The 12,056-nt window shown below is 60.7% G+C and overlaps 4 protein-coding genes across 4 annotated transcripts; all 4 read left to right on the plus strand.

Moving 5' to 3' along the window:
- Nucleotides 1-1,240: 1,240 nt before the first annotated feature.
- LINJ_24_0790 (putative malic enzyme) lies at nt 1,241-2,962 on the plus strand (the record flags this gene model as incomplete). The annotated part of the gene is made up of 1 exon (XM_001465870.1): nt 1,241-2,962. One exon carries the CDS (start codon nt 1,241-1,243, stop codon nt 2,960-2,962), a length of 1,722 nt encoding a protein of 573 aa, XP_001465907.1.
- Nucleotides 2,963-5,538: 2,576 nt separating this feature from the next.
- LINJ_24_0800 (conserved hypothetical protein) lies at nt 5,539-6,471 on the plus strand (the record flags this gene model as incomplete). Its single annotated transcript, XM_001465871.1, has 1 exon — nt 5,539-6,471. One exon carries the CDS (start codon nt 5,539-5,541, stop codon nt 6,469-6,471), a length of 933 nt encoding a protein of 310 aa, XP_001465908.1.
- A 520-nt stretch (nt 6,472-6,991) lies between these two features.
- On the plus strand, nt 6,992-8,740 carry LINJ_24_0810 (conserved hypothetical protein; the record flags this gene model as incomplete). Its single annotated transcript, XM_001465872.1, has 1 exon — nt 6,992-8,740. One exon carries the CDS (start codon nt 6,992-6,994, stop codon nt 8,738-8,740), a length of 1,749 nt encoding a protein of 582 aa, XP_001465909.1.
- A 773-nt stretch (nt 8,741-9,513) lies between these two features.
- LINJ_24_0820 (hypothetical protein, unknown function) lies at nt 9,514-11,313 on the plus strand (the record flags this gene model as incomplete). Its single annotated transcript, XM_001465873.1, has 1 exon — nt 9,514-11,313. One exon carries the CDS (start codon nt 9,514-9,516, stop codon nt 11,311-11,313), a length of 1,800 nt encoding a protein of 599 aa, XP_001465910.1.
- Nucleotides 11,314-12,056: the final 743 nt, after the last annotated feature.

The raw sequence follows: 12,056 nt of genomic DNA on the forward strand, positions 1-12,056 counted from the left end.
AGCCAACGAGCGAGTATGTGTGCTTGTGTGTGTGCGTGTATGGGGGATGGAGTGACAAGAAAAGGGTGTGCGCTGCTCTGCATCGAGAAAGGTGTCACGCGGCCGATCTCCGGTCAAGTTGGAGCGGAAAACGCCCACAGCAACAACACCAATACGATATCTCAAGAGACGTTTTCACCGCGCATTCGTCATGCACATGTATCGCTGCACACCTCGCCTCCTGCTGCCCGGCGACCGCAGCCATGTGTCCCATGCGTCATCCGCGTCCCTTCGCGCAACACTACGTGCGAGAGCAAGGGACATAGAATTCCACATGAAAATGCAAGCAAGGTGATCTGTTTGATGCTGCACAGTGGGGCAACAACAAAGACATCAAGGAAGAGAGAAAAAGAAGGCAGGAGCTGCTCTGCTAACTTGTGTGCATTCCCCCAAGCGCCGCTCTTTCGCGTTCTCCTTCTCCTATCTGCGTGCCCCGCCGACTTCTCTTGTATCTCTCCCTCGTGATGGAGATGCAGTGTGTGGGTGTGAGCTTAGAGGATTCGGCAGACGTGCCGCCCATCCTCCAAAACTCCTCCGTGACAACGACGCATGACAAGTCTGCATGTCTCTCTCTTCGTTCCTCTACCTCTCGCTTGGCTTTCCTACCTGCCTGCCTGCCTTCGCACGCGGGCTCGTGAACGCCAACACGCACGCACGCACGCACGCGCACCCAATCCACCCCCTCAAGGCTTTCAGATATCAGTCAAATCCCTTTTTTTTTCTTCTGTTGTTCTCGTCTTCTCGCTCGCCTTTCTTCTGTCGTTAACGCAATCGCCATCATCCTTAGCATCTCTCCTCTTGCATTCTTTCGTCGGCAGGCTGCGATCGACGGCCCTCTTCGGCCCCACCCCACCCCACCCGCCCCCGGTCGCCGCCCCCACGCCCTCCTCTCCTCCTCCTTTGCTCTCACAAGTCGTCGTGCGTTTTGTGACGTACACAAGTACCACAACACGTACGCACGTACGCGAACGGGCACGCAACGCGCGGACATACTCATCGGTCGTTTTTTTTTGTCACCCGGTCCATCTCTCTTTCTGTCTGGCGTGTGCTGCAGCTTCGTTCACCGCATCTACGAGGGCGCCTACAAACGGCTACCACAGCCATCACGTCATCTCCGCCCGACGTCGCCCGTTTCCTTCCCCTTCTCTTGCATCAACCCGCCCTCCCCTCCTCTTTTTCCTGCCCGGCCACCTTGCTCAATATGCTTGCCAAGTCGCTGGTTCATCTGATCGAGGTGTCGAAGCGCCCAGTGCGCGGTGTCGATTACCTGCGCAACCGCTTCACCAATAAGGGCACAGCCTTTACCGCAGCAGAGCGGTCGCACATGAACGTGGAAGGGTTGCTGCCGCCCTCTGTCGAGACCCTCGATGATCAGGTGGAGCGGTACTGGGATCAGCTGAACCGTTTCAACGAGCCGATCAACCGCTATCAGTTGCTGCGCAACGTGCAGAACACGAACGTCACCCTCTACTACGCCATCTTGACGCGGTACCTGAAGCAGACACTGCCGATCGTGTACACACCGACCGTCGGCGAGGCCTGCCAGCGCTACGGTGACCTCTATCAGAAGGACCACGGACTGTACCTCGACGTCGCCATCAAGGGCAAGGTGAGGAAGCTGATTCAGAACCTTCGCAAGACGAACGTCGACGTCATCGTTATCACCGATGGCTCCCGCATTCTCGGCCTGGGCGACCTCGGCGCCAACGGCATCGGCATCAGCATCGGCAAGTGCTCCCTGTACGTCGCTGCGGGCGGTGTGAAGCCGAGCCGCGTTCTGCCGGTCGTCATGGACGTTGGCACAAACAACCTCGAGCTCCGCAACAACCCGCTTTATCTCGGTTTGCGCAAGCCGCGGTGCGGCGACGCCGACTTTTACGCTCTGCTGGACGAGTTCATGGAAGCTGTGAAGGACACCTGGCCCTCCGCTGTCGTGCAGTTCGAGGACTTCAGCAACAACCACTGCTTCGACATGCTGGAGCGCTACCAAAAGAAGTACCGCTGCTTCAACGACGATATCCAGGGCACCGGCGCCGTCATAGCTGCTGGTTTCCACACGGCGGTGAAGCTAAGCAAGATCCCGATGGAGCAGCAGCGCATCGTCTTCTTCGGCGCCGGCTCTGCCGCGACCGGTGTGGCGGAGAGCATCGCCGACCTCGCCGCTGAGGCCGGGATGAAGAAAGAGGACGTCAAGAAGAGCATCTTCTTCGTCGACTCGATGGGCATGGTGGCCACCAACCGCGGTGACAAGCTGGCCAAGCACAAGCTGGGATGGGCCCGCACCGACATCCCTGACGCAGTTATTGCAAGCCTGAAGACTCTCGAGGACGTTGTGCGCTACGTGCGGCCGACCGCGCTCATCGGCCTCGGCGCCACCGCCAACGTCTTTTCGCGCGAGATTGTGGAGTTTCTGCACTCGTGCTGCCCTCACCCGATCATATTCCCGCTGTCAAATCCGTCCAGCAAAGCCGAAATTGTGCCGGCGAACGCATACAAGTGGACGAACGGCGATGCCATCGTGGCCTCCGGCAGCCCCTTTCCTGAGACGGTCGTCAGCGGCCGCACGCTGCAACCATCGCAAGGCAACAACCTGTACATCTTCCCCGGGGTGGGTCTCGGCTGCTGCATTGCTCAGCCGCCGTACATCCCGCAGGAGGTGCTGGTGGCGGCCGCTGCCTGCCTGAGCACGCTGGCCACGCCGGACGACCTCGCCAAGGGACAGCTGTACCCGTCTATTGAGGAGGTGCGCCGCGTGTCGCGTGAGGTGGCCGTGGCGTGTATTCAGAAGCTACAGGAGCTGGGGCTGGCCAAGGCAGATCTGCCAGATAACCGCCCAGACCTGATGAAGCTGGTGAAGACGGCTTTCTGGGAGCCGCGCTACTTGCCCGAGAATTATTACCTGGAGAAGGAGTTTATTTGCTAAGACAGATAGAAGATGGGAGGAGAAGCTTAACCGCGAGGGTGCAGAGCTTGTGCGCGCTGTGAGCGTGTGCGTGTGTGCTTTTAAGTTTGTCTCTGTCTCTCATAGACTTGTTCTGTGCCTATTCCTTCCTTGTTTTGTTCTCCCATCGACCCTTCCTCCTCCTCCGTGTCTTTTGGAAGCGCACAGCGTGGGCCCTCATCGCCCTCCTCTTCCTTATTTGTTGTTGTGTGTGCGTGTGTGTCTTTTTCTTGTCGGCGCCAGTGACAACGCGTTTCTCATCACCTCCTTCTCCCTACCCTACCACGCACAGGAGCAGGCATCTTTACGCATGAGCTCCACCGCGACTTTGCTGCTGCTGCTCTGCGGGTCCAACCCTCCCTTCTCTCTTCTCGCTCTCTGTTGTCGGTGTCTGTCCGCAGTTGACGTCTTTTTTTTTGTGCGTGTGTGTGACATAACGCGTCGCACCGCTGCTCTGCGCATCTGTTCACAGAAGGTGGCGTACACACATGCACGCCGCTGACGCGTGTGCGCCCACAGCAGCAGCTGCACGCCGCCAGCAGAGAGAGCGGCATTATATATATTTACGTATATGCAATGGAGGCCAGTTGTGGGTTTTGACGAAGAAACGAATCAAGCGCCGAGGTAGGGGTCGGGTTGACGGTCGATTGGTGGCCTTCGGTCGTAGAAGCGGTGTTCTTGGTGGCAAACCCTGTATATTTTCGCGCTTGCCGTCCGGTGCCTCATTATAAGCGATGCTGATGTCTATGCAGGCAACACTTGGGAAGAGGTCTTTACTGGGGCGTTCCGAAATGGAATGGAGGTGTTGGCTGGGGAGGTTCGGGGAAGCACCGAAGCGCAGGACATCTCCTCACCTCCTTAGGAGGAGACCACACACTCACACATACAACGCACACACACACACAGTGAAGGCGCCCCTTGAACAGGGCATGCGGACGGCTAACGCTCGCTCGCACTTCCTATTAACGTATATATATATATATACATATTTATTTAAATATCCTTCCCGAGACAGCAAGTGCGGGCACCAGCATCTGACCTAGCGAACACATAAATATATATGCATATATACATACATATGCATGAATGTCTGTGCGCAGGGATGGGGAGAGAGGGCTCTCTGCTTGCTCTTTTTTTGGGGATTTCTTTCGTTAAGTGTTGCACGCTTCTCTCGAGACATGACGGAACGACATGATCGAAGGGAGAAGAGCACAATCGCGTTTTCTTGGTCCCGTGGAATCTAGTCCCCCGCAACGAGGGGATAGACCGCCCACACAGTGCGCGGTGTCACAAGGTCCAGCACCAACCACACACTCTCTCTGTGTGGGAGGAAGCCAAGCAGCCCCTCCTTATCTCCTGCCAATGCCGAGCCATCTCTGGTGGTGGCAAGGCAAGGCACCTACGGCGCAGGGAGGTCAGAGCGATTTACGGCTGCTGATGTCTGCGGTCGGGTTAATGAATAGCGTTGCGCCGGAGCGACCTGCGGCAGTGCGCACGCTTGTGCCATGCAGGTGATGGGCGAAGTGTCAGCGCAACTTGAGCGCATCTCACCCAGCCCTCACGCTGCCCTGCGGGTGGAGAGGACCCTGGACCCACCCCTGCAGGGGATGCACCAAGGTGTGGCAACCTGCCTGATGGGCGCTGCTGTGAGGCGACCTGCAGAGCAGGTGGATGGTGAGTAGGATTTGATTGCAGAGGCGCTGCTCCCATAGCGGAGTCGGCGCATTGGTGTAGCGAGCGTGTGTCCCGCGCTGCTTCGCGCCACGCGGATGGGGGCCCTTGTGACGGGGCTGGCGGGGGCGCAGGTAGACTGGGGTTGAGCACATGTTGTGTGTGGCAGAGAATGCACACGCTGCAATTAGGTCAAAAAAAAAGGTTTGTGCTTGTAACATGCGAAAACGAAGCGGAGGGATGTCAGTTGTACTCCACCGAGACACACAAACTCGTTGGGGAATAGCAGCACTGAGTCGCGCACCCGACAAGCGCTCCTGCTCAAACAGTTCGGCGTATTCGCTTCCTGTGCGTGTGTGTGTGTCTGTCTGCTGCCGCGCTTCTCAAACCCCCCGGTGCCTCCTAATGCCGTCATGGTACAACCGCCCTCGATGTGTCCTCCTCTCTTACTCTTCCATGCGCGCATTCAACGTTGATGCACACACGCAAATAAAACACTTCGCACCACGCACAGACGCGAAGAGAACAGAAACGCAAGGGCACGACTCGTACTCGCAAGTATATACATATACGTATACTCACCTCCTCTGCTAGTCGCTGTCCAGCACCAGCCCCTACCTTCCCCCCCCCCCCTATCTGCTCGGGGGTAGAGTCATCCGTGTACACCTCCGCATCGCTGCCGCCCTCGCGGGGCCTTGCCTCCCTCCCTCTCTGACGCCGTTGTCCTCAGAGGGCCCAAAGGGCTTTCAACGATCTCGACGGACGTGTCACGTCTCCCTCCAGCAGCGTGCCGGCCTGGAGAGAGCCGACCGCGCAGCGCCCCCCCCCCTCCCCCGACAGGGAAGCCTCAAGTGCAGCTGTGGCAGAGACGCAAAGCGGTGTCGACAATGAGCACCCACGGCAGGTCTGCGGGCGACGTGCTCGCTCGCATGTCGGACGAGGAGGATGACGGCGTGCCAGAGGACTTGGAGCTGACGTTCGTGCCTGCGTCAAAGCGACGTGGGCCGGCGTCGTCACACGCCGTTGGCCACCACGCCGGGAATGCGGTGCCCTCCACGCTGACCTCCTCGACAGACAGCGGCCCCACGGTCAGCAGCAACCCCAAGCCGCGCGCAGAAACGGTCTATGAGAGGGAGCGCAACGCCAGGGTGCGTCAGCTTCTCGCCGAGCAGCAGAGAACAACTCCAGGCGTCGTCTTCTCGCTGGATGCGTTCGAGGCGCCGCCACCGGACCAATACACTCTGGCCGGCTTTCAGGAGGCGCCAGGCACCTCTGCCCCATCCTCTTCGTCTGCGCCGTACAACCGAGAAGATCAGCGGCGAGGCTTCTTGCAGTACCGTGGTCGTGGCGGCGCAGAGGGCGGCGGCAGGGGAGAACCTGGTGGAGGGGGCGGCCCGCGCCGGTACCGGATGCCGAATCCGAACATGTCGGAGGAGGAGCAGGCGCGCTTCATTCGGCACCGCCGTAACATGGCCGTCATCCGCAACGCACTGCGCGAAGTCGACCCTGACACGCTTGAGTATATGCAGGTGACACAGGCACCGGATCAACTGCCCCTCAACAAAAACCGTGAAAGCTTTTCGAAACCCTACTTTAGTACCGACCGCGGCCGCGGTGGTGTCGACGCCGGCGGTGGCCGTAGCATGTCGTCGTACCGCGGCAGAGGCGGCGGTGGCGGAATGCGCGGCCGCGGCGGGAGCGGCTTCTCTCCTTACTCTGTTGGCCGAGGTACAGGCGCTACTCGCGGCGACGGGCTCGGCCGCGGTGGTGGTAGTGGTGGTGGCGGCCGCCGCTCAGCACCCTTTAGCCCCTACTCGTGAGAGTCTGGCAGTGAACGCAGCACGTGCCTTTGGCATGTGGGCGTGGGCGTGCGTGTGCCACCCCTCTTCCCTTGCACGATCTTTCCCGCTCTTCCTCGTGCATGAGTGACAGTCCTGTTACAATCACGCAGGCGGAGGCGAATTCTTCATTGTGTGCGGCTCTGGATGTATCTGTGTCGATGTGCGCGCGTGCTTGTGGTCGTGTGGGCACGGACACCAACATGTGCACCGACCATGCCTAAGCGAAACAAAGAACACGACGCTGCGAACGAAAGCAGGGCGACCTTCTCTGATTCTGCGCCCATGATGGAGTTTTCTTTGACCGCTGGCGGTGCGGCAGCATGCCCCGGGCTTGCCCTTCTCCAACTACCTCCTCTTCCTGCGTATCTGCGCTTGCTACACGCACGCACGCACAGTGCCCCCGAGCTGCCATCCCTCTCTCCTCTCCTCGCACTGAACTCCCAGCGGCCCCCTTACACATTCCAAGGAAACAAGCGAGAGATAAAGTGTGCGCGTGTGCATGTCTTCCATGAGCTCAAGCGACGATGCTCCGCCGCACAAACGCCTCGCCTCAGAGCAGTCCAAGCGTGACAGCTGCACCCATGTTCGTGCCCGAGAACACATCCACGACGCCCCAGCGCTAAGCGCGCGCGCACGCTTTCTGCGAGAGCTGGAGCGGTACGCGAGCGATGACGATGATTATGGCGGCAACGGGGGCGCCGTTGTCGTCGGTGCAGGGCCCATGCGGCAGCCGGAACACGCAAACGGAACACCACAGAGGAGATCCGCATCCCCGCTGGCATCGGCCACTCGCGCTGCTGCGCCTTCTGTCGGCCCATCAAGCAGCTCAGACTTCTTCTTCGGTGGCGAAGGTGACCCGCACGACGAAGCGGATGACGAAGCCGTCGGTGATGATGCGGTGTGGAGCACGGCATCCGCTGCCTCGCTAGCGAGAACCCTCAACGGTGTCCCCGTCACTGGCTCCACCAACGACAGCAGCACAACAGGCGGCCGTGCAGCACCGTCTCGGGTTGGCCTGCAGCTGCTGCATCGCATGCACGCGCTCAACACATCCGGCGACCGCAGAAACAGCGGCCACGGCCCCGCCGTTCATTCCGCCGCAACGAGTGCAAAAGTGATGATACCCCAGACGTCATCCACACCGACGTCATCTGGTGACTTCGAGGTCGTTCACGCGTATGTGCCACTGAGCACAGGCGGCTTCCTGAGCACGGCCAACGCGGAGCATGACGCAATGGAAGGGCATCAGGTGCGCATCGGCGACGTTCTCTCTCTGCGGAAGCCTCTCAGCTGCGCAGACCCACCATCGAGCAGCGCAGTGGCGAGTGCGCCTGCCTCATCCCCTTCAACTTCAACTGCCACTCCGTCAACCGTAGCCCCCACCCTCACCACCGGCGCGGCGGCGGCTGGTGCGTCGGCCACCGGCTCGCTAGTGGAGGACGTTGCGCAGAAAGCGATGCGTCACTTCAAGAGCGCCGCCACCTTCACCTCCGAGGAGCAGAAATATGGCCGGAAACTCACCCCCGATATGGTGCACCTGCTCTTCGAGGTCACGCGGGTGGATTATCAAGGACGCAGCATCGAGGCGCTCTTCCTGGACGGCACACGCGCGAAGGTATCCTTCTTCGAGGTGCGGTCGGCAGGGTACGTGGAGCGGAAAATGCACGCGACGTGGAAGGCCGATCCAGCAAGTCGCCCTGTGGCCATCATCCATAGCAACGCGTCGTCGCCGACCACGTCGTCGGCCCCAAACGGAGCCGTGTTGCCGTCCTCCGCGCCGTCACCTGCGCTCCCGCCACCGCCGTCAGTCACCGCTGCCGCGTGGTGGGTGATCCCGCATCTTCTCGTGCGTGTCACGACGGAGGCGGCCGGCGACTGGTACGGCAAGAAATGCGTCGTGAAGACCGTGCAGCGAAGCGAGAACCGCGTCCGGCTGATGGAATGGGTGGAGGAGGGCCGCAGCGGCAGCGGTGAGAGCGGCAGCAGGAGCTTCCACAACTGCGGTAAGCCGAAGGCGGCCACGGCTGACACTCGAGAGCTGATAGGGGTGGACGGGCTTGAGACGGTGGTTCCCAAGAAGGGTGGTCGTGCCATGGTGGTACTGGGAAGCCGGCGAGGCGAAATGTGCACCGTTCGCAACCGCATTCGTGGTGCTGATGGTGAGTTGGCGGCCGTCGAAGTGGAGATCAACCGAACAAAGGAGGTGATGACGCTACAGGCGGGCGAGCTGTGTGCCCTGGCGCGCTGAGTCCAGCGCTCTCTGCCTGTCTATCGCGGATGCCGATGGCTGTTGCTGCGCTCTGCCTTGTCCATACTCGCCCAACCCCACCACCACCACCACCACCACCTGCCCACCTTGCTTTCCTAGCCCCTATGTGCTTTCAGCCCTGACTCTCTGACCGACTCACATGATCAAGACACGGGACAGACGAAGCGCATGGAGAGTATGCAGTAGACCATGGGCGCACTGTCACCACCACCCGGCCCCTGCCCCCGTGCAAGACACGCGTGCACACGTGCATGCGCATTCCCTCCATCAGAGCATATGCATCTAAAGCATACAAAAGTGCGGCACAAGTACCAGCACAGACAGGCAGACGCGCAGATGCGCTCTACCGCGACATTCCTCCATCAGCTGCAGCCCCCCTCCCCAATTCATCCACACCTCTGCCCTGGCGCTCCTGTCGCCGCGGTAGCCCCGTTCCCATCCCCGTCCCCTTGTTGGCTACAGTGCGCTCGATTCTTCGCTGCCGTTTCTAATCAGCTGTGGCCTCTACACGAGTCGCGGATGCCTTACACCCATCTCTCTTCTGTTCTTCACTCTCCGAATCGCCGCTGAGGGCTACGCTGTATATGTCGGCGACCTCCCCTGACACACGCGCACACAGGCAGCGGCACGCAATGCCATCACCGTAGCACATAAGCCCCACAGGCGCTCGGTCTCTCTCATCGTTCATGCACGTGGGCAAACCCTCCACGCTCTCACTCGCGCACGGCAAGCACAGCTGTCATCTCTCGTCCATGGCAACCGCATCGTCTTCGCTATCATCGAGTTGTTTCATCGATGCGGCCACATACTTCGAAGGCCGTCGTGGGCGTCGAACCTTCCCCGAGAGAAACGCCTCGCAGATTTCGTTTGGGGACGCGAGCTCCAACAGTTCGATAGAAGAGGAAGAGGGGCTGGTGCGGCGACAGGCGCAAGCATCTGCGCCGGTCGCATGGCAGCAGCAGCAGCGCCACCAGCAGATGCGGCCAACGCGACGACCGCGCGGACCTGGGATAACTTTTGCCGCGCATATTGGAGCGAACGGCTTTCCAGCCGCTGCCTCGCGCCGCAGCGCCTGCGTTGATGTCGTGCCTGAGTGCCTTTACCAGTATGACACTAGCAAGCTGCACCCGCACAAGAGGCTGGCTCAGATGCCGAATCGTGTAAAGCAGTGCGACCGCAACCTGCAGCTGTTTCTGCGACCGGAGGAGCAGGTGGCACAGTCTGCCGCGGCAGCCGTGATGCTTGGCGAGTCGCCGGATGGGCAGCTGTCCTACTCTCGCTATGCATCTTCGCAGGCGCACGAGCACAGAAGAGACCCGCGGATGACTGTCGGCGCGATCGAGGCCTCGTCCAGCCCATTTTCAGACTCTGCGCCGTACGATCACGCCATGCTGGCTGGCCGCCGCCCTTGCCTTCCCTATGCGCCTGCCGCAGAACTCGACGACTCGCCGCTTTCGAGGGAGTCTCTGTTGTCAGAACGACTGCGACTGCTGGAGTACCTCTATCAGCGAGAGCGCAGCAGGCTCCGTGGGGCAAGCCGCTCCGCGGAGAGAGATGTGGATGCAGTCATAGAAGAGGACGCACGGGCTCGGCACGGTCAAGCTGCAGTCTCCACACTGCCGTCCTGCACGGCAGTGCTCCCCCTGAAACACGGCGACAGCGCTGACGTCGCCGCAAACCTACCTTCGCTGAGACGTCGAGCGGAGCGCAGCAGTGTCAGACGTGATGAGGGCGACGGCGCAGTGTATGCGCATCCACTGCAAGGTCGTGAGTGGCAGCCGTGGGAGCGCGAGCATGCATGTGAGACGAACCCAGTTACCCCTCGCACCCGATCATCCTTCCACGCATCCGCGCAGATCGCGGATTCGAATGAGAGCAGAGATGATCATACTGATAGAAGTGGCGGTGTTGATCAAGCACCCGCGAACTCTTTCGGCAACGCCATGTGCTCAGCCAACTGGTGGTGTGCCTCCGCCTCACATCCGCGACGGGTCACAGGCTCCTACGGCGACTTCTCTGGCAGCACGGAAGCCCGCAATGAGCCGCCTAAGCACACCACTCGCATCGGCTCGCGAATGGCCGTGGCTGATGCCGCTCCTCGAGTACCCCGCATCTCCGCCTGGTTTGCGCCCCTGCGTAATGACCGCGTAGCGCGGCAGGTGCATCGTACCAAAAGCGCCGACCACGCTCGCGCATCGCACTCGCTGCAGGAGAAAGAGCGACAAGCTGGCCAACTTCAGCGGCACATCTCAGCGGCATCGCCATCGGCGCAGGGGAGCTCGTCCTCCACCACAGCGGGGGCAAGGCCAGTGGAAACCTCCCCTGCCGCCTCCGCTCGCACAAGAGCGGCAGTGACCCTCACCGACGTCTGCACACATCAAAAGTTGTGGGCACCATCTCTGCAGCAGCGACAGCACTGGAAGCTGGCGGGCAGCGCCGCTTCATCTCCCCTCTTCCTCACATCCTCTGCACGCGTACAGGGACGAGACGAAGCAGCGCTGACTCTGCGAGACGTGTGTCGGGCGTTGAACGCCTCCGCAGTGGTGATGTGAGAAAAAGGTGAGGCAATGCTGGCGGCGACGATAGAGGGTCGCCTCGTCGCAGCTGAGGCGGACGCGGCCCAGAAGCTTCTGTTTGGCGAGGGTGCAACGCTTAGCTACACACGCGCACACACGTGGTGGTCGATGAAGCGCTGCCGTGTTGCAGTTTTGTCTGCGTGTGTGCCTGCGCGGTGCTTCATGGCCGCCCCTCCTCATCCGTTGATGATGATCCGCCCCCTCTGCTCGCTTCGCTTTTTTCGTTCGGCTTTGTAGTGCGTCGACGGCGTACAGACGAGATCCGCTTGCGTGTGTGCCTGTGCGTGTACGCGCGACCCCTCGACACTCTTGCGTAAGGCGTCTCCTCAACCGTGCACCTTCGGTAGTGACAACCCAAAAGGAGGGGCATCCGAAGGCACGCAGTTGCTCGCGACGCGAGGACGCACGCGTGCCCGGTGCCTGCGCTGCTGCGTGTAAGGCACTCGCCTCGCCTCCCCCACCCGCACATCCGCTCTATCTCTTCCTCTCCTCCTCCCTGCCCTTCAGCCTTTGTTGTTTTATGCTAGTCACCTTGGGTTCACGTGCGACCATGCATGCGACGCCTTGAGGCTGAAACTTGAGTGTCATCGACCCTCCATCACCAGCCGCCTAGTCGGCTTCAAGCTCTCTCTGCGCCATCCGCTACCACGTGTCAAGCGGTCGTATCACCTGCCTCACCCACGCCCCTCTCTCCCACCTTTACCCCCTCGAGGAAGCAC

The sequence above is a fragment of the Leishmania infantum genome, chromosome 24 (genome assembly GCF_000002875.2).
Source record: "Leishmania infantum JPCM5 genome chromosome 24".
Classification (NCBI taxonomy): domain Eukaryota; phylum Euglenozoa; class Kinetoplastea; order Trypanosomatida; family Trypanosomatidae; genus Leishmania; species Leishmania infantum.